This window comes from Natator depressus, chromosome 21 (assembly GCF_965152275.1).
Source record: "Natator depressus isolate rNatDep1 chromosome 21, rNatDep2.hap1, whole genome shotgun sequence".
Taxonomy (NCBI): Eukaryota; Metazoa; Chordata; order Testudines; family Cheloniidae; genus Natator; species Natator depressus.
Window position 1 is genome coordinate 8,403,264 of NC_134254.1, and position 27,240 is coordinate 8,430,503.

Below are 27,240 nucleotides of genomic sequence, written 5' to 3' on the forward strand. Positions count from 1 at the left end.
GGCAACCCTGCCAGCTTAGCAGGGAGTGACGCTGACTGGTTGTGAAAGGAGTCCTGTCTGATCCTTCCCTCCCAGCTGGAAGACGCACCTTAGCTGCATCTGATGAGCAGAGTCTGTCGCAGTGCAGGGGAGGAGGGAAAGCTCTGCTTGGGGGTGGGGTGCAAAGAGGAAAAGCCCCCTCTCTGACCCCTGGCAGTGTTTGTATTGCAACCCATCTGGCAGCACCGGTGGGTGAGTTCCTCACTCCCCATGTGTCATACGGCAGCCAGGGGATACTTTCATCCCCCTCCAGCATGCAAGTCTGGAAAGTAAGGCAGAAGCCTGGCTGGATCATCCACTCTGCACTCAGAGGAGGAGGAGGAGGAAGAGGAGGACCAGACTGGCTGAAAGGGACAGCATGGGAAACAAACATGATTACGGAGTGGCAGTGTGGCCTCGTGGAGAGAGCGTCAGACTGGGACTTGGAAGTCAATTCCCAGCTCAGCCACTGCTTTGCTGGATGACCCTAGGCAAGTCACTTCACTCCTCTGTGCCTCAGTTTCCCCATCTGTAAAATGGGCATAATGTACTGATCGGTGTAGGCAGCACCTCCACCAACAGATCTTTACCTTAGTGTTAAGCTGTTCTCTTGTACGTTGTTATGTTGTGTTGTACATGAAGCTGTTGTGTTGTATGTTGTTATCGGGGGGCTTTAGTAGGAACTTAAGTCCTGCCCATGGTTCTGGATTTGTTACTTGCAGCGTTCCGATAAATCTCTGCCCTTCTAGCGCAATACTGACCTTTGTAAAGCGCTTTGAGATCTAGGGGTGACAAACGCTAGATAAAACTAAGCGTTATTATTCCAGGGGGCGGGGGGTTCTGTACTGCTACTGTGCTGGGGAGCATGGGAGACCTGCATCCTAACCTCCCTTAACAGGGCCCTGAGGGGAGAGGGAGCTGAGAATTTCAAAGAGCAGCTGATTTTTAAAGGTAAATATTTGCCATGTGTGTGTCTGTGCCAGGCTGCACCCACGGCTAGAGGTGGATAGCAGCAGTTTATTCTCCTCTCTCATCCTTGCATTAGTTTAATGACAACAAGGGGTGGAGAAGCACTGTCTACAACCAGGCATTGCACAGCGAAGCTTCCCCCCGCCCCAGCAGATGAGCCTCGGCTACAGCCTTCCCGGCGTCTCCAGCCCTGCGGGTACCACAGCTCTGCCAATGCACCTTAATCCTGCCCTGCAGCCCTCCCTGCTAGTCCAGTCCTGTGCATTCCACAGCCACCGGCTGCCCAAGCCAATCGACCGCCCTAGGCCAAACACCAGTCCGCGGCTGCCTCTGCTCCTGCTCTCAGGGTGGGACCCTTTCTCCATCTGCCCCCACCCCACCCCCTCTTCGGCCTCCTCCACCCCATCCCCTGCTCCCCATCCATCCCTGCCCTGGCTTCCTCTCCCCCCTCCAAGGCTGGGGACCCCTATGCACCCTGCAATCCTTCCCCAGGAGCCACTTAGCTCAACCACAGTGGAACCTAGGCACCCTCCCCTATCTGGCCTCTCACACTCCGCACCCCCAGCCCGCAAGCCGCACCCCCAGCCTGCCGGTGGGAATGCTTCCCAGAATCCGGCTCCTCGGAGGCTCAGCTCGCAGCCGCTCCTTCCCCCGGGCCACTCTGCCAGCCTTATCCCCTGCCATCCATGGCAGGAATGGGGGGCGGGAGGCGCGGAAATCCCCAAATCTGCCATCCCCAGAAATCCGCAAACACCCTAGCAGCTGCCTAGCTTTGATATGCCTAGAACGGCTTCTGCCCACAGCTCCACCAATGCACCTTAAGCCCGACCTGCAGGCCTCCCTGCTCTCCCATTCCTGGATCCCTACACACAGCTCTGCCAATGCCCCTCAGCCCTGACCTACAGCGACACTGCTCCCTGGTCCAGCCCTCTCCATGGCGGATGGCCGGAGAGCCAGTTTCGTGCCTTGTGACTTGAACAGATGCTCTCTAGGGGTTACTTCCTAGCTTGATGCTTTCGCTTCACGTCAGCCTCCGAGGATCAGTGTCTGTCGGAGGGACTGAACATCACTGCCTCTTGGAGGACATGTATCCGGATTACACACGTCCTGGCACTGACTGGGCCACCTAGCCTGGAGCCTGGAACCAGAATCTGAGCCAGAGAGAGGCCATTAAGCGTGCAACCCCCGGAACATCCATGCGCACTTCACATCTGCAAGGCACAGTGCCCGGTGCTCATGCCTCTAAAAACCTCATGTGCCCCCCATCCCTCCCCCCACACACACTCATCGCACCTACGCACCCCTCTGCAGAGAGCCTCACTTACAAACACACAATCCCATCATACAGACACACGCGCACACCGCTTCTGCTCTCTTTCACGCACCCAGCCTCCTCCCACACATGCTCCCACCTCCAGAGATTCTAATGCCCTACATAGCAAGACAGGCGCCGTCTCACACAGCCGTACACACAACGTTGTGGGCTCAGAACCATAGTGGGGACTGCACCGAGGTACCCTGGGTCCTGCGTTTCGTTGACCACCCGCACAGGCCCATGCGGGGCAGTTGGGAGGGCTACGCTGATGAGATGATTATGGAAAGCAGGGGAGGGTGGAGGTGGAGTGATGGGGAGGTGCTAAGGACCCTGGAAAAACCCAAGCCGTGTTCTAGCTTGAAGGGCAGCCATGCCCTGCAGCCCCCTCCCCGCTAGGCACAGAAAAGCGCCGAGGGCCTGCAGTAATCCGTTTTAAGCCCTCATTAGAAGGCTCGCTAGTGCTGGAGGTGGCGTGGCAGCCCGGAGAGGCGCGTTCCAGCTGACTCAGCGTGTCTGCTCCTTTGAAGGGCCCAGCAGCATTTGGCTGCTTCTCAGGGGTCACCTGGGTGCTGTGCCGCCCGCTCGCTGGATGAAACGGACTCGGTTCACGGGGAAGTCAGGAGTGAAGCGCTGATCGCGGGGGCTGCCAGAGAGAGAGGCTTGCAGTTCGGAGATCACTGCTGTAGCCAGCAGAGGCTAAGTGGAGGGAGATACTAAGGGGAGGCATTAAAGGCAGACAGCTAGGTAGACTCCCCCTGCTTTCCCTGTCCCCTTCCAGCCCAGAAAATACCAGGCACAATTCATTCCCTGTAGGTTGGAAGATTTTAAACCACTGCCAGAGAAAGGGCTAGATGTGGGCTGAAAGCCACAGCCCAGGCCACGGGAGCGGGGAACTGGAGAAGGCCCAGGATGCAGCAAGAGCTCTCGGGAGGAATTCTAGCTGAATTCAAACCCACGACAGCTCTGCTATGCCCCGTTGCTTTTCCAAAGGAGTCGAGGTTTGCCCAGGCCATTTCTTCTCTTCCCCCCTCCCCTTGGCTGCTGCTTGACTGCCACCCACCACCCAAGAGATGGCTGCATTACACTGGTGGGACATAATGGAGATAAGACCCCAGCCAGTGCTGCAGAATGAATGGGGCTTTGCAGGGCACTGGGGCTCCATGCTTGTGCATCCACTGATAGGATGGGGGCCGCAGTTTGTAATTAGTCTCGTTATGCACCTTGCACCGGGCCTCATATTTTAGCCTCTCTCTCTTTTCCTCTCTGCAGGATCGATGACTCCCCACTGCGATGACACCCTCCCCTCCCCCTCCTTCCCATATATCAAATGCCCTGTCAGCCCTGGGAATGCCTTTGATGTTCCCATTCCCATGCGGCATGCCCAGGTCCCCTGGATCATCAGCAATCCAGTAGGGCTAATTAGGAGATTTCCCACATTCCCCTTGATGCCTGCTCACATGGCTGGAGAGCTACAAGCTACCACCCCACTTTCTGACTTTTGAGCCCCACTTTCTGACTTTTGAGCTGTTTGCGGGGGTGGGGGAGGGAAAGAAATGATCCCCTTCCTTTTTGTTGTTGTTGCTGTGTTGATATCCTGCAGGAGACAGGGCTGACCTGTCTAGAGGGGTGGCAAGGTAATTCTCCCTCTCTCGCTCACATATGCATACCAGAGAGTTTACGATTCACGCATTGATCACAATATAAAACACTCCGATTTTATCCTGCGGCGATCAGCATGAGGCTAGCTTGCTCCCTGCACCCACTCTGCACACATGGACACGTCTCCCTGCCAACACACACGTGAATGGAGCGCCACGTCTAGGCACATGCATTCATACACACACACACACACACACACACTCACCCACAGGCCCCCGCCCACCCCTTTATGATTCATGCCTCCCTGACAATCTCTGATGAGCTGAGTCTATAGCAATGGGCAGAAAGATACACTGCAGCCCACACCCATTCTGTTCCCGTGCACATGCCCCCCACACATATGCACACACAGCCAGTCACAACCACTTACCCCACACATATCCATATCCTTTGTGAGCTGACACATACACCTAGACACCCAGACAGACAAAATCTCTCCTCCCCACACCCATTCCACGTACAGCTAGACACAGAGACTCACCCCAGGCTGCATATTCCCTGCACAAACGCTCCATCCCCAGAGGGGTGTGATCATGAACTGAGGGCAGCTCCGAACTGGCAAGTGTTGGAAAGTGCATGTCTCCTCCACCGTCAGCACGTGGCCCACAGAGAGGGTCACAAACGCCTACCAGCTAGCAGAGTTAGTCCTTTAGTTCAAGCGGTAGAAGTCTTTGCTTCCGTGCTAAAGGTCCCTGCACTTCCCTGGGATTGTCTGTGGTAATTGCATGTGCAAATGGGCCAGACGACCAGTGTATTTCTAAAGATGGAGGCCCAGATTCCCTGCTGGGCACAGCAGAAAGGAGGGGCCCACCCGGGAGCTGGTTACAAGTCACTGATTCTCTGTCCAACCGTGGCCCAGCTGAGAACAGCCTGGGGGGCTGCTGTACTTTGCATCAGCTGGTGGTGCCCTAAGGACCCATCCACCAGCTAGGGATCGCTTAAGCAAATCATGGTCTGGCCACACCTCTGCCCTGCAGAGATGGTTGCTTAGGCTATGCCAGCTCCTACGCCTGCTGGAACCTTTCTTACCCCGGGGATATCCCCAGCTAGGGGGGTAAGGTTAGATTTCTCTTTCTTCCCTCTGGCAGCATGGCCCAAAGGGAGCAGAGGAAGGCAGGGCACAGGATCTGACCCTGAACTTCATAGTGGTGCCCAGACACCAATGCGATGGGCACCGTCCCAGAGAACCCTTGGAGTGAATAAATAATCAGTACCTCAGTTGCTAACAGGTCCCTAGGCCGCATTTTCTGACCGCACTTCCAGGTTTCTTTTTGAATCATTTTATTTTCACTGCCACGGGCTAGGAGAAGTGAAAATACCATTGAGCTAAAATCAGTTGAGAGCTACTGTATGTATATAGCTATACATGTACAGTGTACCGGTATATATTACACATATAGATATATAAATATATACATAGGGTTTCCAGGTTTAAGGTTGAAACCAGTCAAACCCAATAAATCCCACTGAGGAACATTTGGAGAAGAAGGTTTTATCAAAAATACCTGCCTGGAATTTGCAATTTTCACAGTCTTTGCGGAGGGAATGGGTAGATCTTAATAGTCTCTCTCCTGCTTACTGGTAGCTCATCGCTGTGGCTTGGCAGGTACATTTTGAAAAGCACAAAGGGGAGTTAAGGCATCTAACTCCCACTGATTTTCATGGATCACTCATATCGCTTTGCAATGGAAGCTGGACATCTAACTCCCATTTGTGCCTTTAAAAACCTCCTCCTCTCACAGAGGGTTCATGTTTTGTTGAATTCAAGGGAGACAATTGCTGGTGGGTTTATTTGTTTATAAACACCGATTTAAAACGGATTTTTTTCCCTTTAAAAAACGAGCCTCAATTGGTCCAGAACATAAACATGGAAAATCAGAAAGAACCGAAACCCAGACCCCTATGTATGCAGTGGCGAAGGAGGAAGAGCCGTATGTATAAGAACTGGGGGTGGAATAAAAAATAAGCTTTGAGTATTTTTTTCAAAATGAAAATGAAAAAGGTACAAACAGGCAGCGGTGTTTGGTTCTGTAAAGCGACCGAGAATGAAACATAACGCAAGGTCGGCTAGGAGAGAGACCAGGAGATCACATTCTACATGTCACAATCCAAAGCAACTCAACCAAGATCAATGGAGTGACTCTGGAGTTACCCCTGCGTCACTGAGATCTGAAGCTGGCCCCACGGACATAAGTAGGAGAGCGAGTTTCACGCCTGCATTGCTGTTAAAATAATTGACTCCGAGCGTGTACCTCCAACAGGAGCTCCTGGGAGGACGTGTCCAGGGGACAATGGGGCTGTCTGGTCACTAAGGATGTGGTCAAAGCCCATTGATGTAAATGGGAGTCCATTGGCTTTGAGGGCCGAAGTGGCGGGGTTTGGCTGGAAGAGGGGGTTGCACGTATACCGTCGGCTACTGAGTTCAATCTGTGCAGCTCCACGGTGCCGTATTGGCTCACAGAGCGAGCCAAAGAGAAACCAGACAGAAAGATCAGGGCAGGATAGGAAGAGAGGAGATGGTGGGAGGGTTTGAGACCTGGTTGGAGGTACAGGAAAGGGGTGTATGTGGCCGGGGGTGGGGGCAGGCTTCTTGGGAATTATATTAAGGTGTTCTGTTTCTATGTGCAACACAAAAAGAGAGACACACACACACTGGTGGCTCATGACACCCCAGCTCCTTCCAGCTGCTAAGGTGGAGGCAATGCAGCTGTAAGTCAAAAGCAGTCCCAATGTGAAGGGGGAAAGACCAATGAGCTGGAACCTCCGCTAGCCTCGCCCCACTGAAGTTCATGGAGCTTCGCCAATTCACACCCACCAAAGATCTGCTAAGACAAGGAGCCAAAATGGATTCACACGCCGGGTGGGGTGGGGGGGCGTCAAGCCTTAGGGACGTCTCTTCCCGACGCCAAGCCCAATTTTGCTCTCAGTTACCCCGCACAGAATCCTGCTGAGTTCAAAGCGAGCTGCACAGGGGTAAGGGAGAGCAGAACTGGGCCTGTTTTGCTGTGCCTGCTTGGAAAGGTGACCTCCGAACATGCTAATACCGGAGGCAGAGCAAATCACGGGGATCCAGAGGGATTCAAGTCACTGAGGTGAGCAGGCCACCGAGATGGCGAACGCACTTCATTGCTGAGATGTGTAAAGTGATTAGTCTGCGGAAGAGAGGAACCAGGATCCGAGCTGAGCGTGTGGCACCCAGCAGCACGCTGATGGGGTCCCGGGGGGAGGAATCGTTGAAAATCTAAGCGCTGTGCAGAGCAGAACAACAAAACCACGCAGGACACAGTAATGCCTCATTCTGCCCATTGGGCTGCATGCATGGGAATAGTTGGCACTAGGTTGTGGCAACACTGCTACTGTGCCCGATGCATGTTAGACACCTTCTGAGCTTCAGCACGCAGCACTGGGCGCTGCTCCACATACCGCTGGAGAGGATGCAGTGTGAGCTGCCAAAGCAATATTCAAGTCTCAAAGCATCTGTTACACAGAGGGGAAGAGAGCTAGATGGAGTCTCCAGGGATAAAGAGGGCACTATTCTCAGCTGGTGTCCAGAGGTGCAGCTCCATTGACGTCTGAGCCAATTTACACCAGCTGAAGGACCTGGCCTTGGGACTTAAGGCTTGAAGTTGGCGAACGGGATCGGCAAAGCTGAGAGAGACTTTTTCACGCTGCTTCCAAACCTCAGAGGAATCTGGGGGGCAAGCAGGGACTTTGAGCAGAGCTCTCACCCAGACAGAGCAGGAGGGAATAAGTGACTGGGGAAGGCGAGTGAAGGGTCTGAAGAAAGGCGATAGAGACCTTCAATGGGATGCTGGAGGACTCCGGAGGAGGGGCACGAAGGGAAGCAGGAGGTGGTGACAAGAGGAAGCTAAAGCAACCCGCGCCAGTGGGCTGGGAAGCTTCTTCTGTTCTTCACATCTCTCTTCTCTCCTCTCGCTCCTCCCACAGGTGGTTTTCTGGGGGGGGGGCGAGGGGGACAGGCAGAGGGTGTTTCATTCTGATGGGGCGTGCACAGGGAAGCTGCAGCTTTCTCACCATCGTTCTGATCCCCCAAGAGATCCAGGCCCATCTCAGGGTGTAATGAAGTCACTTGTACTTAAATCCACTCCAAAATGCATAGCTGGGGGAGGACTGTGGCTTACGACAATTCTCACTTCCGCCGGACTAAATCTGGATTGACGCCCCTGAATGTGAAGCAGGGATCCCCACCATGCAACGGGCATTGCTCTAACCTGCCACCTTTAAATAAGACAAATGGCTCAGGTCAGATCCACCCAAAGGGAATGAATGGGATTAACGTAACCAGCTACCTTTAAACAGGAACAATGTCGATCTTTGGGAAATCTAGGACTGCCTGCCAACGTCACCCTCTCTGGCCACCGGGTGTCACTGTGGCGCCCCATAAATGGAACAGAGGCTGCATTTGTCTGCTTGCAAGAAGGTGGTGCTTTCAAGACAGATCTCCCCTATTGTCCCTGTTCCCCAGAATGAGGATCTCTCTGCTCTACCCATGCAAAATCCAGGGCCCCAGCAATGTCCACCCTTCAGCACCAGCTCCTGGACTTGACCCCCTCGTGCAGGAGTGTTGCAGTGCCATGACAGCTCAAGCTGTCCCTAAACGTGTAGAGCCACAGTTAATCCATCTCCCCTCGCCTTGAGAGGTCTCTCTATCTAGCCCCATTGCAGACCCTAGCCCCACAAACTACCCTAAGCTCTGGGCTCGAGGAGTTACTCTTCACCTCGAAACCATCTTTTGGAATCAAAATAGCCGCGTGTATTAGGAAGGACCCGGCTGTAGGTCCCCAACCAGAGCAAAGACCACCCTCTTTGTGGTTTTTCATAGATTCGTCGATTCCAAGGCCAGAAGGGACCATTGTGATCATCTAGTCCGATCTCCTGGGTGACACAGGCCAGAGAACTTCCCCAAAGTAATTCCTAGAGCAGAACTTTTAGAAAACCATCCAATCTTGATTTAAAAGTTCTCAGTGATGGGTGATGCCCATAGTGCTCTGACACAAGGGCAGACTGGTGTGGGCGTGCATGAAAGGGGCACTCCACCACGATTCCTATAATCCACAGGGTTTTAATGTTGGACTTTAAGGGGACTCCTTATGGTGGCTATCTGATTTGGCGGTGGGGAACTGCTGGTGACCCTGGCTGCCATGAATAGCAATAGGATCCAACACGATGCAGCAAGAAGCTGCCATGTGGTTGAGGAAGTTACTTGTTTGCATGAATCTTCTTCCATGTGAATACGTTCACCCCACCCAAGGGCTCTGCATGCCTGCCACATGCTTATACGGTGTCTGCACCCAGAATCTTCTGCTCAGTGGGGGACCTCTGAGGTTTCATCAGCTTTCATTGGCATGAAGTTGGTGGGTGAGTCCAGCGCCAATGTGGCCCAAAGACACAATGGCTGAGCAAACCCATTGGGTTTCCCTAGGATCGTCCAAAGTGAAGAGTGAGCTGCTCCAGTTTTGGCCAAGGAGAGGACTTGGAAAGAAGTAGAACCTGACCTGGATTCCCAACACCCACCTCGAATGAATTTTGTGCCCTTGGAAGAGAAGGACCTGAACTGGATCTCGGTGCCCAAGACAACTTGCGTTATTTTGCCGGATATTGCCGCTTTGGGGATGAAATCACCTTGTCTCATAAAGCAGCTATAATTGCCCCGGATCATTGTCCAGTCCCAGGCCCCCTGCCCCTCCCATCTGCCAGACAGCCCCTCCATCACTGGGTGCTCCCAAAACAAAGCTCACATACCACTGACTGCTGAAGTTGGGAGGAGATGCTGATAGCCCTACAAAGACCAGGTCCACCAGGGGATGGTTCCTATGGCTGGAAGATGTACAGGTACCTGGGAGGGAAAGGCAGTTGCATGCTGGGTATAAGTGGGTGGCATCTGAGCAGGCACCTCTTCTCTGACTTTCACCTAAGGGGTAGGAGTGAAAGGGCCCCATTTACACGAAGGCCTTGGACGCGTATTGTGGCATAGTGCCATCGTGGGGGCACTACAGGTATCTGACAGGAAGTGCACTCCTATTAGATACATGCGGCATCCACAGGGGCGGTACTGGGCTGCACCTAAGGGTGGCCGGTGCTCCTTGCAGCTGAGGAAGGAGAAAAGAGAATGGGGGAGGAAGAGGAGACAGAGCATTGAGGGGTGAGTGGGGTGGGTTGAATGGGGGAACGCGATATTTTCCAAGTGTCTGACATAGACTGGAGTCAATTGTCTGCGCAAAGCCAAAGTCCCGGGAGAGTGGCACCGCTGGGAGAGTTAAAACACGACTGACTGTAGGAGCCGGAAGCACATCATGAGGTCCAAGGGGATGGGCGGTTTCAGTTGGTTGCCGTCCAGGCGCAGGTAACGAAGCCGGGGCACGTTTTCTAGATCTGAGGAGAGGTCTTGGAAGGTGACCAGGGAGGTGGGGCAAATCTGGGTCCCGTTGATTCCTGCAGGGGAAGAGAGAGCATGGCATGGGTTGGAAGAGCCCACCTGATGCCAGGTGAGCGATGCTGAGAGTTTATCTACTCTGCATCCCACTCATCCACCCACCAGTCTATGGGGTTCAGTGATCACTTCGTGCTTACGGGGCTTGCAAGAGATCTGATTTGTTGCCTCTGGTGCATACCACCCCGTCCTGTGGTTAAAGTATATTGAAACAGAAGAGGGAGTTCTCACTGCACCAAAGGAAGAGAAAAACTCCGCTGCCCCTCACTTTACACCTGTATCTCTTTGGGTATGTCTGTTCTCTTGGGACGAGCTAGCTATGCATCTGCCTTATTGACAGAGCACATCACTGCAGTACCTAGGTGCTGATGCTACAGTGGAAATATGTATAGGTTTAGGTGCAAACGGGGGGGGGACACTTTCTCCTTTTTTGTGGGGGCATTTTTGCACCCATCGACGGATTTTGGGTGCAACTCTAAGTCCTTGTTGTTCTAACTAGCTGACTCTGGGGGCAAAGCGGGTGGCAGAGATGCAATGACTCAGGTCTGCACCCGGGGTTCATTCTGTGGGTGAGAATTGTGCCCCTGGACTCGGAGGCAGCACCTCAGCCTGTCTGAAAAGATACCTCTATCGATGGAGAGCAAGAGAGCAGAGTTGCCTGTCCTTCTGTCAGTGGGGATCTGCAAGCACTGAGCTGCACGTCACCCTAACTCTGGCAATGTGGGCATCCCAAGTCCCCTTTTGTCTACCAAAACGTAGGGATTCCTGTTGTTGAATTCAGTGTCTCAGGTGGTGGATCACCTTGCCAAGCTCCATGTGTCAAACCAACCAACAGGCTCACCCAATCTGTTAACTCCTGCATGACACGGCTTCCCTCTTGTGGCACCTCCTCCCCCTACAGACATAGCAGGGCTCATCAGTCCAGCGGGCTTGGATTTACTAAAGAGAATGAGGGATTTCACCTCCCCTGGCTATCCAGATGCAAACTCCAGTCCTTCTGCCCGTCAGCCCCCACAGCTTTTACGATTCCACCAGAGGAATCTTATAGCGGCTGTTGGCGTCACCAAATCATCTGAGCGCACACAGCCCCAGCGGAGCTCCACAGCCACCCTTCAAAACATCAGCCAGGCATTGGAGACTCCACTCTGTCATTAACTCCAGCAAACAATGAGAAGTCCTTGCAACAAGTGAGAACTCCAGCAGGCCACCGAGAAGGTGTGACCACCACCCCTCCTGTCTTCTAATTGGCTATCGCAGCTGGGGACTCACTCACATCGGCCTAAGAATATTCCTGATTGGGTGATTTTCCAGGAAACAACAAGCTATAATTCCTCCCGTCCCTGTAGGTAGCTATAAAAATAGCCCAGTGTATTGCTAATCATTGCTGCCATTATGAAGCCATCACAAGAGACAGGAAAACCCTGCAGCTCAAGAGAGCATTAGCCGTGAATAGTTATTCTGGGGTTTATTTTCATGTCTGTTTTTCTTATGCTGTGTGTGCCGTGCTCTGCTGCGATTGCAGGGTGTCTGGGGTGCTCTCAGATTGCATCTGCACTTCCTAACATCTTCTATAGTGGCTCTCTCAGTGATGTGGGGCAGAGAGAAGGGTGCTATGGTAGGGTGGCCTTGGAGACAGAGGTGAATGAGTTCTGTCAGGAAGCGCCCGGAATAATCTGTGCTTAACAAGGGAAAGGTGAGAAATACTGTGGCACTTTATGAAAGGGAGAAAAGAAATAGAATCGGTATCGCCAACCCCAGGTTTTCAAAAATTATGATCCAGGCCTCCCAAAGTCAGAAGACTGGCTTAAAAACCATGACATCAAAAAAAATTGCTGTTTTTTTTCTGTTCGCCTTCTGTTTGCAAGGCTTTAGGGGAATCACATTTCAGGCTTTTCTCTGCCACCATGAGGGCTAGAAACTTGCTCTTAAAGAAAATAAAAGCAGAGATTCTCACTTAATACATGACTCCAGGAGCTGAAGACTTAAAAAAGCCACCAAATGTCACAAGGCTCAGGATAAAATGCCGACCATTGGCAGCACAGGGGACTGGAACATAGGTCCCTCTCTAACCTGCAGCATATACCTCCTTAACTAGTATACCATGGCTGTGCTGAATAACTACATCACAGATCAGTCAGCAACTTGACCCCGAGTTTCCCCGCTAGTTAAAACTTGGCCCAGATTGGCCCTTATTTGGCCTCCTGTCGGTTGCTGCTGGTTCTTTAGTCCCCCGTGGGCTAGTTCCAGTTACTTAAGCAAGGCCTGGATTGGGCCCTTCTGTCTCCTTGTCCTTTTCTCCTGGCACTGCTGACCTTCAGTGATGACAACTTAGTTCTACTAGGATTCTCCACCTTCAGACTTTTTGCTCCTCTCGTCATTTTTTGGATCAAACCCCAGTGTATTCCTAAACTGGATGCCTGTAATTTACTGCCACCTCCCTTGACCACTACAGTTGCTATGTTCCACCTCACAGGGGGCTGCTCTACAGTGGTGGACCATTTTGGCAAATAAGGGCCCAATCTAGAAATCCTCACTCAGGAAAATCTCCCCCTTAACTTCAATGAGAGTTTTGTCTAAGTAAGGACTTTGGGCTTACATCCTTCATTGCTATTGTAAATGGGTTCTCCTGGTCCTTTCACTGATGTGACAGTCTATGGGAATAGCTGCCAGCCATAAGGGTATTTAGATTTTAACTACAGTTTTGGGACTACTGATTTACAAGTGTATAATCCCCTATACTGCTCTGCTACCAAAACTCCATCAGCCCACTCTGCAGCCAGAAATAGTAGGAGTTGGGCTGGTTTCTGTGTGTCTCTCCTTTGCATGCAGAGACTTTCTGGAGGGAGCTCTGCATTCTTGCTCCCCTGCAGATGTTTTCAACCAGGGCAGCAGGTGGTGAGAGCTCCGATAGCACAAACATCTGGGTCTGCTGGGAACAGGCCTTTGTTATTCCCACTTTTGCTGTGTTTATGCATTTCATGGCCTGGCACCTGTCCCATGAAATCGCTGTGCTTCGCCTAAATCCGTGTGAAGCCGTCTCTGATGGAGTTGCAGAGCTGCTCACCAGCATAGCCCTGTTCTCCCTTCATCCCCCTCTGCTTCTCCTAGCCCTGCTAGCCTCAACACACAGAAAGTTAAGCTGTATTGTTTCCATCTATCTTAGGTACATGTGAGCCCCCCACATCACTGTAGTATCTGAGCACCTCACAGTTTTTAATGTGTTTATCCCTGCGAGGTAGGGAAGTATTATCTCCATTTTACAGATGGCAAGACTAAGTGAGTTTTCCCCTATGATCCTGGGCAAATCTGTGGCAGAGCAGGAAATTGAACCCAGGTCTCCTCAGTAGTGCTTTGGACCATCCTTTTCCGAAGCACAGGCCCTTCCACCACCTGGCCCCATGCACCCATATGAAAGGGCCACCAACCCATTCTAAACATCAAGTCCTGTTTTGAAGGGAGTAGAACCCTGTGGGTGGGTTTCACATGGAAAGAAACGATCTCCCGCTGCAAAGAATTGCATCCCCATCGGACGTCTGCTCCCTCTAGGCCCAGCCACGGCCACATAGGCCTGCCGACCTGCTACCCCCCAACTCACTTTCAATGGAATTGTCGTTTAGGTAGAGGTGCTCCAGTTTGGGATTGATGAAGGGCATGTTGGTGAGCTTATTGTGAGCCAGTTGCAGCACCAGCAGGTTGCTGAGGTTGAAGGAGTTCTTGGGCAGCCCTTTGTCAGAAATCTGATTGTAGTTGAGCCTGAGGAAGGCCAGATTGGGAAATTCTTTGAAGTAATCATCGGGGATGTCCTCAATGTTGTTCCTGTCTAGGAAGAGCTGGTGGACAGCACTGGGCAGCCCGGGAGGCAACTTCCGCAGGATGTTGTGGGCTAGGTTGAGCTGCATGAGGTTCTTGAGCCCCCGGAATGTGTTTTTGTTGAAGACTCCGTCACTCAGCTTGTTGTGGTGCAGGTCCAGGAGGACCAGGTGCTCCAGCTTGTTGAAAACCCCAGAGGGGATCTTGGAGATCTGATTCCTGCTCAGACGCAGCTGCTCCAGGTTGGCTGGCAGGAAGGACGGCACCTCTTTGAGCTGGTTCTTCTCCATGTACAGAAAGACGAGGCTCTCCATCTGCTCCATCACCCGCCGGTCCAACTTCTTGATGCGGTTGTTGTCCAGGTTGACCCACCTCAGCCCCGTGGCATTCTTGAAGGACTCCTCTGGGAGGCTGTCAATGAAGTTGTTCTGGAGATAGAGGTAGTGGATCCTGGGAGGGATGAGGGGCACCTTCCTCAAGTTGCGGCTGTCACAGTAGAGGGCTGAGGGGAAGTCTGGAGGACAAAAGCATTCTCTGGGGCAATCCGGGAAGACGGAGGGGGGGCCCGGTGGCAGGGGCGGAGGCAGCTCTGTTGGCTCGACTGGCTCGGGAGTCAGGCGAGCGGGCTTCAGCCCAGGCTTCCGCCCGGGCTTCCGCCTCTGCCCGTTCACTTCAGAGATCAACACAAGGATGAGGAGGAGAAGCAATCTGAATGCTGCCTTCATGGTCCAGCGATTCACCTGCAGGGGGCACAACGGGGTTTGTTAAAAAGAGGCTTGTCTAGATACTATGTATCCCCCATCACAGCTGTATCAGCCCCTCACGAACACTAATTAGTTTACCCTCACCATACCTCACCAGGCAGGGACGAGTAATTATCCCCCATTTTCAGATGGGGAACGGCGGCAATGGCTGATCGAGGGGCTTGCCCAAGGTCACACAGGAAGTCATAGGGTCACAGACTTTAAGGCCAGAAGCGGTCACCAGATAGTCTAATCTGACCTCCTGTATATCCCAGGCCACCAGCACCAGCTGCACACGAACCTAACAACCAAAATGAGAGCCAAGGAGCCCCCAGGAGACTAGACCATTATGTGCTGCAGGCCGAGAACCGGGAGCACCAAGGCTCACCAGTGCCCACCACCCTGCAATGGCAGGGAAATGAAAAGTTTGTGAGAGACCTGGCAATTGAACCTAGATCTCCTGAGTCCCAGACCAGTGCTTCAGCAACAAGACCATCCTCCCTTCCTCCTTACGCAAGGTCTGCTATCGTGCTGGTTAGCCAATTAGTGGGGCAGCTCTGATTTCATACTTCATTATATAAGGGCTCCTTCCTCCCGCTCAGACACATCTATTGGAGGGTGTGTGTGTGTGTGTGTGTGTATTAACACACAACGGTTGTGTGTGTGTGGTGGAGGGAGTGGGGTGAGGAGAAGGTGAAAAGAAAGGGTGAACTAATGCAGAGATGCACACAGACAATATATTATATATATAAAACATAAAATGAGATGGGCTTGAACAGATTTCCCCCGGGGCAGTACAGCTAATCTCTCTCTCTCCAGTCTGTTCCAGTGAGATGCTCCTGGATTACCCAGCCCCGTATTACAGACCCAAAAGGTTCGGTGAAGACAAGTGTGTGAATTTGGGGGGGTTACCCAAGCTGGTCTCAAGCAGTGAGCCCCCTGCGGCTCACACGTCACCGTCCATCACCCCGCATTGCCTAAATCGCTGCACGCTGTCACGAACTCTCACGAGGACAATGCCTCTGAAAGGCAACCCGCTGAGTGGCTTTTCATTGCTTTGCATAGCAGCAGGTTTTCAGGCTAGGGCGGCAGAGCAGTTCAGCTAACCCCCCCTGCAAGATGCCCCCCTAGATCTATGGACAAGCAGGCTGTTATTCCCTGGATCGGGCCCCTCATGCTTGTGCACAGAACCTGTGGAGCAACGAGCATCACGCTTTGTGCCGTTGGCTCTGTAGCCCATTAATCTGTTCCGCTCACTGGGGCCCATTTCACACAATGGCTTTTTGCTTGGATGTATTTCCCTGGGGTTTACTCCTTGAAGCAGTAATGTGACAGGAGACACGGAAGGGGGAAGGCACAGTTCACTTCATTCTCTGTGTTCACTTTTATGAACATTGGGGGGAGGGGAGGGAATGTGGCTTCAGAGCACTATTATCATCCATGCCACCGGGTCACAGATTCGGTTTCGTTTTGGAACAGAAGCTCCAGGAGAACGAGATGGAGTCCCACATCGCTCAGACAGGATGCGCAGAGATGGACCCGAACGACAGAGAAGTTTGCATTTGGCTCCAATATGATTTTAAACGGCAGGGCACCCAGAGATCAAGAAAAGGCACTGTTGGGTTCAGTGCTGAACTCTTCTGTGAGCCCCCCCAATCACTGTAGTACCATAGCGGAGATGCGTTATGGTAGCGTGGGCTGGACAAGCGGGTCTGAAGGTGACCCACAAGATATGTGGGGCCAGAGTCTCAGCTGTTAATTCAAAGTCACACCTGGGCTGGCTGCAGTGCAGATAAACCATTTCACACCAGCCATTTTATATTCCAGGAGCGATTTTCACCTCTGTCTCTTTACAGATTATTCTTTCCCCCACTCTCCCCCAGCAAATCACTTTGCTCCAGAGAGTATTTTGATTGAGCTGGGTCAGTGTTAACCATTGTTTCACTCTGCTTGGCTCTTATAAAGAGCCAGCAGAGAAGAGAAAGTCCACTGGGGCACCGTTCAGGCAAAGCATCGCCATCAGAGTCACTGGAATTTAAAACAGGCAAGTGTGGATGGCTCAGATTTTTTTTAAGGTATTCAGAGGTAGCTGTGCTCAGGACACCCCATCAATGGGCCTCAGTGCCTAGATCCCTTTTGCAAATAAGATTTAGATTCTTCAGTCAGTTAGGTGTTGCAACGCTGACACAGCAATGCCCAAATGCCTTTAAAAATCTGGGCCTAAGTGCTTTGCTGAATTGCGGCCGAAGGAGAGAAGTGAAGGCAGGGGTCGATCTGCTAACATGCTTAACAGGCAAAGGAACATACAACGATAGGAACTGCCACGCTGGATGTTCCTTCTAGTCTGGCTTCTTGTCTCCAATAGTGGCCATCGTCAGCTGTATCTTTGGAAAGTGTGTAACCCTCCTAATGCACAATTATGGAATAACCCACCCAAAGGGAACGTTTATCCCCAAACCTGGGCGGTTTAATGCTTGGCTTGTTCCCTGAAGCACGAGGCTAATCGCTCCTAGCAGGATCATCTGTGGCTTTGATCATTAGATCTACGTCTGACAAAGGATGTTCTATGCCACGAGGCCCATCATAAACCAACTTCTAGTGCACAGGGCTCACTAAGAACTGGCGTGTTGAAATGGGTTTGCAATCATTGAATGTATTAAATATCCAGAGAGGAGAAGCTAGGTAGAGGTCTCGAAGCAGCAAGCAGTACAGTGTAAGCTATTTGGCAAAGGATAATGTAGCGCACAGAAGAAGAGGAAGGGAAAAGTATACCCAGTGGCTAGGATGTGAATGACAGATAGCAAGGATGAGTGATATTTTCTTGGCTTCCCTGGGCCTCCTACCACAAAAAATCCATGCCAGCTTTGAACAATGATTTCACTTCAGTTTCTAAAGATATTTTAACTGCAGTGCCACCAAGTGACAGTACCGAATCTTGCACCATAGATTATATGAATCATAAAGACACATGGTCATGTGATCATTAACTTAGGAGGCTACGCTTCCGTCAATGACCCATGACGGAACATTATAAGTTTCAGAGTAGCAGCCTTGTTAGTCTGTATTCACAAAAAGAAAAGGAGGACTTGTGGCACCTTAGAGACTAACCAATTTATTTGAGCATAAGCTTTCATGAGCTACAGCTCACTATTATAAGTGTCACCAAAGAGACTGACTGCATCTTCAGAATGCACCCAGCAGAAATAGCACCTCGATGTGGCGTGTTTAGCTTTGTGGCTGAGCCAGAAGTCAATGAATCAGTCATAAATAGGCTAAATGATGATAGCGGCAGACCAGCAGCTGCTGGTGGGCTGGTAAGGACTGATAGTCTTGTGTTTACATACTGGACTAGAATGGAGGTGCTCTGAGAAACAGCAGTGTGATTTCATAGGATCATAGATATGTAGGGCTGGAAGGGACCTTGAGAAATCATCAAGCCCAGTTCCCTGCGCTGTGGCAGGACCAAGCAAATCTCTAGACCATCCATGACACGTGCTTGTCCAACGTATTTTTAAAAGCAAGCTTTTAGAAGTGGTTGGAGCACTAGACTGGGACTCAGGAGACCTGGGTTCTATTCCTGGCTCTGCCACTGGTTTATGGGTGACTCTTAGGCAAGTCACTTCATTGCTCTGTGCCTCAGTTTCCCCATTGGTAGAATAGGAATGATAATACTGACCTCTTCTGTGAAGCGTTTAGATAATCTACTGATGAAAGGGGCTATAGGAGAGCCAGGTATTACTATGAGTTCAGTTTCCACCTCTGACACAGACTCCTTGTGTGACCATGGGCAAGTCCCTTGATCTCTATGTATCCACATTTATACAATTGGGGTTATAAGCCATCATATTTTACAAGGAGGCTGGAAGCCTGAATTCACTAACGTTTGGGAACTGCTCCGATATTATATGATGGGGCCATGTAAGCACCTAGGTAGGTAAGGAACAGTGTCAATAATAACACTATACTTAACACTTCTATAAGATTTTTCATGTGTGTAGCTCTTTACAAACATTAAGCGTGCGATTTTTCAAAAGCGCTCAGCGCTGGCTCAGCTCGGCTCCACTGACTTCAAGGGGAGCTGAATTAGGCCAATGCCCTTTGAAAATCCCACCTGTACAATTCTCGCAGACCTGCTCCCCACCTCTAAGCAGGTGGGGACATATGAATATATCCCCATTTTACAGATGAAGCAACTGAAACATAGCAAGGTCAAGTGACTGGCCAAAGGTCACACAGCGGGTCACTGGCAGAGCCAAGAAGAGGCCCCTGGAGGTCCCTAATCCCCACGGTTGCACTAGGTCCATCGGACCACATAGTCTTTCTCCACCATGTCCCATCTTTTACAACTAGCGTTAGCCCAGTGTGGTATCGTTAAGGTGATGTACAGAAGGGTTGAAGAGGCCCAGCGATTATGGCTGACAAGAATCAACCTGTGAATAATGGTTTTGCACAGAGACATAATTGACAACGAAGACAAAGACAACGTAGGAATTGCCATACTGGATCAGACCAGGGGTCCATCTAGCTCAGTAGCAATGAGCAGCCAGTATCAGCCACTTCAGAGGGAGAATCCCAGGACAGGATAGAAAAAGGAGCAGGGACAAACTGATCAAATTCTCTCCCGGGCTGCCAATGGCAAAGGAAGGAGGTAGCAGGACATAGGGAAGATCATGTGCATGAAACCAAGCAGAATAGCCTTCCTGAGCCCCTGTCAGTGGCCAGGGCTGGAGGATGTGCAGCTGCGTGGAGTGGAGACCAGAGGGAGAATGGAAAGGAGATCCATTGTGCCACTCCTGCTTACCTGCCCCCTCACAGCCCAGCTGTCTGTAAGCCAGATGAGGCAGCAACTTGGCCAAGCTACTGCCAATTGTCTGGTGTGCGACCAGAGGGAGAAGAGGAGGGCTTCAGAGAGGGCTGAAGGCAGAACCCCTTGTGTAAAGAACAAACAAAGCAAGATGTGTGCTCCCCATCCTGCTCAGCACTTTATCTCGTGCATTCAGATGTGCGACGCTCCCCGCCTGCGCCAGGATCCAACCTCACTTGTTAACCCCAGCTGCAGTGCCCCTGCCACGCAGCCCTGGGCAGGACTTCAGGGGAGCCCTGCAAAGACAACGCTCAGAGCCTGGGCGCTGGGGGATGTGTGCACTGTGACAAAGCTCCTCCTCTGCCTCGGTGGGTCCTGCGCTTCCTGGCGGATTTGCTCGCCTCAGAGATTCACGGCAGCCCTCAGTTTGGCCACTCTTGCTAGTGGCTCAAACCTGCCATCCACTCAGCTAACCGCATCACTGGCCAGCATAGGGGGAACGGAGAACAATCCCCGCAATCTCTGTGTCCCACCTAGTGGGTCGGGACAGGGCAGATCCCTTTCCAATTTAGACCTTCCCTTCTGGTGTTTCTCACAGACCAGGTCAACTCCTCCTGTGTCTGATCAAGAGTTGGGGGGATGGAGGGGAACCCGGGCCCACCCTCTATACCGGGTTCCAGCCCAGGGCCCCCTGTGGATAGCAGCTGTCCACAGCGTTCCCCGTATCAGCTGTGTGACGGCTACAACTCCCTGGGCTACTTCCCCATTGCCTTCCCCCCAGCACCTTCTTTATCCTCACTGCAGGATCTTCCTCCTGAAGCCTGATCACGCTTGAACTCTTCACTCCTCCAGCAGCCCGCCTTCTCACTCCCTGCTCCTGGCACACCCCCTTACTAACTGATGGGAGGTCCTTTTTAAAACCAGGTGTCCTGATTAGCCTGCCTGCCATAATTGAATCTAGAAAGTTCTTAATTGGCTCCAGGTGTCTTGATTAGCTTGCCTGTCTTACTTGGTGCTGGCAGGTTCCTGATTGCTCTAGGGCAGGCCCTGCTCTGGTCACTCAGGGAACAGAAACTTGTTCATCCAGTGGCCAATATATTTGCCTTCGACCAGACTCCATCCCTGTCCGGTTCCCTTTTTTTGACCCTTTGACTGCACTCCCGTTCCTGTTCTTCATTAGTTGTCCCACGTAATCATTTGGCTTCCAGGTCCTGTGGATCCCCCCCTTAGGCTGGGGGGGGATCCTTTAGCAGTGGGCGAGCTTTGCCCGCCCACTTCCTGGATCCCAATAGGATCAGACTCCTGCACCCCCCTGGTCCGGGTCTGTCGCAGCACACAGACTTCATTTGCCTCTCACAACGAGCCCCGCGTGGTACGGTGCCTGCTCCACACCAACCGCACAGACAGGGGCTGAGACAGGCCCGTCCCATTCCCATTCGGTTTGCAGCAGGGAAATGTCAACAGCATCAGGCGAACAAGCTGGCAGTGAGGGCTCACGTGGCTGCGAAGCGGAAAGGTTTGTCAGCGCTTGTCGAGAAATGGAAAATCCCCCTGGGAAACAAGTCCTTCTGCCCCTTTTCTCTGGCAAGGAAATTGCTTCCCAAGCAGCCGTTAGCTTCTCCTCCTCCGCCTGACACCACCAGAGACAGCTCCTGCGACTGGCGAGATTGGCATTGCATCCTGGCCCAGGCTGACTTAGCCTGACTTAGAGAGTCTCTGACTTAGAGACGTCGCAGCAAGAGCTGCGGAGAACCTCCCCCGTGCAGGCAGCCTCCACCAAGGGCTCCTGGCATATTGGACCCATGGACAACTTGGCTCCCTTTGAAATACCTCTGCCCAGCTGACTGGATGCATTCCTGGGCTTCTAAACAGTTGACTCTCTCCATGAAGAGATTCTGGGCTTTCTCCACCCCCTCTTTTTCCTCATTGTTTCTCTTTGTCTCTCTTTATCCGGAGAACCCTTGCGGGCCTGCTGCTTTCAATCAAAGTTCTGGCAGCTCCGGGGTTTCAAGAAGCTGCTGGGTATTAGGTGCACCATTGTCTGGGGTCGGGCGAGAGGAAAACATTGAGTGCCGCAGGGAACTGACAAATTCATCACGGGGATATTGTCTACATCCGACTACCTCTGGTTTCCCCTGACCCCCCAGTACACATGCTCGTTTTTTCAACCTCATCTCTCTTGTCGGAAGCTGTTTCCCGGGACTCCAATCCAAAATTCCGATCTGGATTTTAAAAACCACAAAGGCTGTAGATGGGTGGAGTGGGATGGGGAGGAGGGTTGGATTTGGGATTTTGGTTTAGCCTGTTATGGAGGGAGGCGCCAGTTGCAAAGCTGGGATGTGTATTTCCTCCTTGTGTCTCTTCACAGCTGGGATTTTGGTTCAGGCCCCTCTCCAATTGTAATGCTTAACTGTTGACATCATTCCATGGCAAACGATTGTGATGTTATGCAAGAGTTAATGATCCCAGGGCAGAACCCAGCAGAGAGAGAGACAGGCATGAGGTGGGGGACAGGATTGTCACTCAAGTGAACATACCAGAGCTGGTTGAATAACACGGAAAGAAGTTTCCAAATATTTCTGTGAACAAACCCAGTGTGTTCGCTCTGCTCCTATCACAGGGTCATGCCAGTTGCTGGGCATGAGGGAGTGTTGGTTTATTTCTGAAATTTTTTAGGAATCCACATTTCAATACAGACAGTTATTGGCCCAGAAATTCAGCACTGAAAGTAGCATCTTCATTATTTGCTCTATGTCACAGCTGAATAAAAATGTCAGCAAGCAGAAACAATGCTATCAACCTATTGGAACCAACACTCCACTGTTTATTGAGGGTAACTACTGTGCATCTATCCACTGTATGTATTTCAGATGACCATCACCATGCTATCTGAGCTGCTACCTGGTGCCTCAGGTGACCAATCCCACACCATGAAGAGTTAAACTAAAGATGAAATTTGTCCCCATAAACTATTCCGAATATTAAATGCATTCATAGAAAACTGGGTCAATTTGCAAACAATTCGCAGGCACAAGAAGGAGCTACACACACAATAAATGTTATGTGGAATGAATAATCCAGCCAGGTCTTAAAAATACCTTCCAAAAGGAAGGCATGTGACAGAAATTTGAGATGTTTCAACAAATCTGAGGCCACTTCGAACTTTATAGTTCCCTCTAATATGTTTGGATGTTTAAATCAATTGTCTTTGGCCACGCTTGTGTCTTGGCTTTCCATCCACATTCATGTGATTGCAAGGAAGGAATTTCAAGTCACACGCACAAGTTTTCATGAAAACCAAATACTAGATTTGCACTCCCAACTGTTGGCACGCAAGTTCCTCCAGTCAGGGAGCAGTAACAATAGCAGGTGACCTTTCTGACCAATCACAAGTAGGCAAAACACCTCGCTTTCTGAAAATTTTCATCAATCCCTGTCAAAAAAAGTCAACAGTGCATTGGTTGAATAACAAGTATATTCATGACACTTGCTAACTGCCTGTGGGAAAGGAGTTAAATTCATTGAATAAAGTAGTTCAAGTTGCCACTGAGCTGCATTTCATGGCCTTTTAGACCTTCCATGCGAAGAGTGGGGAAAGACAGCCCCCAATCACCTGAGATGAAGCATTTGCTCCATGCAGAATAGGGTCTATGATACACAAATGAGCAGTTCTGATTCTGTCCAGTAGGGGGCAGTGATGTGCACAGCCAGCTTTTACAAAACGTGGCGCCAGGGATCATTTTCTGTTTGTTTCAGCGAGAAAGTTTCCCTTTACAGCAGCTCCCTCCATTCACTGCTGCTCTGTTGAGATCCCAACTTCCTCCCCCTCTGTGTGCGCCTGAGGCCTGATGACCTCCTCCTCCCCATCCTACAGCTATTTAGCATTTGTGATGAACAGACTAGGACAGAGCACGTGCTTGTCCCTTTAAAACAGAGAGGGTGACCTAAAATAAGAACAGCAAGCTCTCTCATTAGCCATCCCTTTTGTCTATCAGTTACGCCCACTAATCAGTCACCGGCTGGGTTGACCAAACAGGCCTCCCAGTCAGCTGGTTTGATAACCCTAAACAAAACAGGGGTTTCCTTTATTCAGCTGGGCTGGAGAGCTGAAATGGCAGAATCGAGTATATATTAAACATGCATCCGGCATGCCTTTAAAGCAGTGATGGGATGAAGGAAAGCGTGGCAAGCGCTCTGACTCAGAGGTCCCCAAAGTACCTTTAAAAACAGAGACCCGATGCTAAGGACCAATTCTCCTCAGAGGTTTTGGAGTGAGAGTTTAAACAGCAGAGTATTCGTGCTGGGCTGGAGCCATCATACCACTGGCTAATCCAACCCCGGGGACTCAGCTGCAGTAGCCTTTTTCTGCAGGGAAGGTTTTATGCTCATGCATATGGATGGGGTGTGCCCTGTGTGGAAAGTAGCTAGGATCAGCTGGCTGGATAATTCCTGGGTTATTGTAACAGAAAATCCTTGCTTGTGCTCTTCAGCAGCACCAGTGTCACTCTTCGATCTGTCCCTCTCTGCCCGTGTCTCCTTCTGCAAACAAACTGTAGCCCCCCGATTTGAGAAGTGGCCATGTAAGCAGCAAGCATAGACCGTGTATTTCTGTGCGTGCAAATGGGTGTTCAGATCCCCACTTAGATGCCACAGAAATTTCCCCCTCATCTTTCCCCATTTAGGTGCAGAGTTTACAGTGGGTGCCATATCCCCCACCCTGCTGTCGTCAGCAACCCCAGTATCTTCCTATCCTTCTGCCACCACTGCTAAGGAGCATATGTTGAGTGCTAAGGAAGCCCCCTTTGGCATCTGTGCTCCCAGTGTGTCAGGCTCACCCCACACCCTTTCCTTTCACTCTGTCCCTCGGTCGTCCCTGGCCTCACACCAGAACCCCTCTGTCCAGCAGGCTAAATGGCTGGATCGTCTGTGCTGCACACTGAGTGGAACTGGCAGAGCAGACACAAGGAGATCATGGGATCGGTGTTTCCAAAGCGAATACAGCGCAATTCCTGAGACGCCCTCTTTGTTACGCACTGTCGGTAATTCAGCTCCTCTGCTTTCTCTCGCTAAGGATTGAGAATTTGCCATCCAACGCCTGCCTTATCTGCTCCTCCAGATTCCCCTCTCTCCCCAAGGAGGAGAAAAGCCTCCTCATTGCACTTAGATCTCTCTCCTGACACAAGTGCTCCAGTAGGAAGGACAGTATGGACAACACGCCGCAAGAACCGTACTCCCGCGTAAGGGCCGGGGAAGCAGCTTCAGTGCAGTTGCGTGGCTAGGACAGGACAGTTGGGATATGGAGTGTCTGTGATTGACAGAGGAGATGAAAACAATGCCTCTGCAGCCATCTTGGGTGGTTTGCCTCGCACTGCAGAGCAGGGAGCAGAAGCCAAACATCTGATAAGGGTGGGCTGGGACCTCAGGTTCCTTGGGACACATTTACCTTACAATGGCTACAGCGACAACACCACTGCAGTATAGCCGTTTCCTACAGCAACGGAAAGGTTTCCTCCATCGATGTAGCAAATTCGCCGCTACAGTGGAGTTAGGTCGAGCTAACTACAGGGTGCAAAATTGTTCACAGCCCCGAGCGACGTGGCTAATCTCATTTTTAGATGTAGACCGGGCTGAAGAAAACTGCTTCTCTGTCTCAGGCTACCACTCCTACACTGAGTCACAGCAAGGCTGAATCTTCCCCCCTCCGCACCACACAAACACACACACACACACACACCCTTTCCCCAGGCCACAGTTCTCAGTCCACACAGGGAGGATTCTGTACAACACAAGTCTCTGCTCATTGCTATACACAGAATCTCTTTCCTAGGGATTCAGTTAGGGTTACTATCTTCACACTTCATTCTCTCTCCCACCTCGGCCAGAACAGGGACTAAGAACCTTGGTCCTCATGTCTCCATATTGTCCCGGTGCAGTGTCAAATCTACGCATCAAGGAATGGGTTAAACTTCTCCGAATGCCCTGGAGTAGAACTCTCTCAGTTCTATACCATTGGGACAATCTGGGCAGGGGAGCCTGGGTTCCTTTCCCTTGGAATGATCCAAATATGAATGCAGCTTGGGTTCTGCCCTCTGCATGTTGGCATCAGGGATCTAGCTTCTGCAATTCAAGTCGAAAACCCCAGCTGACTGAAGGAAACTGGAATGCAGTGCAGCCCCCCACACCCTTCTCAGAAAAGAACTTGATTCACTCCTTCCCAGAAAAACAAAACAGTGTGTGTTCTTTTTACATCTCTCCGTTTGGAAAGGGGGGTTAACACCCAAGCCACCTCCACCCCCAACTTGAGATTGCAGCGATTTCTGGAGTTCTCTGCCCCCCACCCCCTGCCCCCGGCCGGGAAACTCCTACCGAGCTTTTCTGAGATCTGATCTGAAACAGCAAATTTATGTTTAACACATAGGAAGAGGAATTAACAAATGCTAATGTCTGCTGAGAATAAAACTACTAAAGTTTTGGTTAACTGCCACCCAGTAAAAGTCAAGACTTTGTAGCAGAGGGAATCTTGCCTGCTCTCAGTCTCCACTCCTCCCTATATCCCTTCTACGCTTCTTTTCTGATGCAGGGCAATTCCTGTTCTGCGCTTGCATTAAGGTGGGCAGCTTTCATTTAAATAGGCACCTTGGTTTTTGCATTTCCAGCTGAGAAACTAGACATGCGTGAGTGTGTGTGTGTGTGTGTGAGAGAGAGAGCGAGAAAGAGTGGATGTGCGAAAGGTAGTGGTTGGGGGGATGGAGGGGGGGAAGGGGTTCCCGAATTATGCTTCCGTAGAAACAGTCTACAGCATCTGCAACGATCTTACACATGGGTTTGTCCTTTTGCTTTGCAGACCTAAAGATACCCTCTTGCCTCTTCTCCCTCCCTGCCAACAAGTTTTACTTTTGAAGAAAGAAAGAAAGATCCAACATCTGAACTAGAAAAGAAAAGAAAACTTGTGTGAAGTTTCACAGAAGTTGGAAAGTGAACGGTAATATTAGCCCACTGATAAAGGAGGTGGCTGACTCGGTTGTAAAAATCAGCCCAGATGACAACACTCTCCAGCAGAACACATGTCCAGAGCTTACCTGTGTGCACTGCCCCTCCTCCTGCCTCTCTGTTATTAATCCCCAGGAACGTTTCTCTCTGCCCCTCCTCCTCCTCTTCCTCACTGCAGTTCAGCTCTGACACGAGTGAGCCTCCCTCTAAGCTCTGTGTGTGTGTGTGTGTTTTCCCTGGTTCTGTTCCTCCAAGGTTCTCTCGCAGAGGGTGGGTGGGAGCGAGGGAAGGAGGGAGGGTGGGAAGGAGGGAAAAATGACAACAATAACGTCTTTATCTGGCAGCCAAGCGCCTCAGGATTTAATCCGCACACACGTCCTGCCTACCGACGGACTCGCGTTTAATAACATTTCCCTCTGCTGCGGAGGCAGTTGAGAACTGTGTTTTTAAACAAAGCTAATTAACTAATAGATGACTTTTT

The 27,240-nt window shown here is 51.2% G+C and overlaps 2 protein-coding genes across 2 annotated transcripts in view; both read right to left on the reverse strand.

Annotated features, from left to right (window-relative positions):
- OPTC (opticin) overlaps nt 1-4,589 on the reverse strand; it is an 18,338-nt gene extending 13,749 nt beyond the window's left edge. Inside the window, exon 1 of the mRNA XM_074935861.1 lies at nt 4,443-4,589. The gene's annotated coding sequence lies outside the window, so the exon portion shown is untranslated. The remainder of the gene's footprint in view (nt 1-4,442) is intronic.
- Nucleotides 4,590-5,258: 669 nt separating this feature from the next.
- Nucleotides 5,259-26,984, reverse strand: PRELP (proline and arginine rich end leucine rich repeat protein). The gene is made up of 3 exons (XM_074935857.1): nt 26,849-26,984; nt 14,008-14,962; nt 5,259-10,414 (listed from the first exon to the last, which is right to left on the reverse strand). Exons 2-3 carry the CDS (start codon nt 14,945-14,947, stop codon nt 10,239-10,241), a joined length of 1,116 nt encoding a protein of 371 aa, XP_074791958.1. The 5' UTR covers nt 14,948-14,962; nt 26,849-26,984; the 3' UTR covers nt 5,259-10,238.
- Between the last annotated feature and the right edge of the window lie 256 nt (nt 26,985-27,240).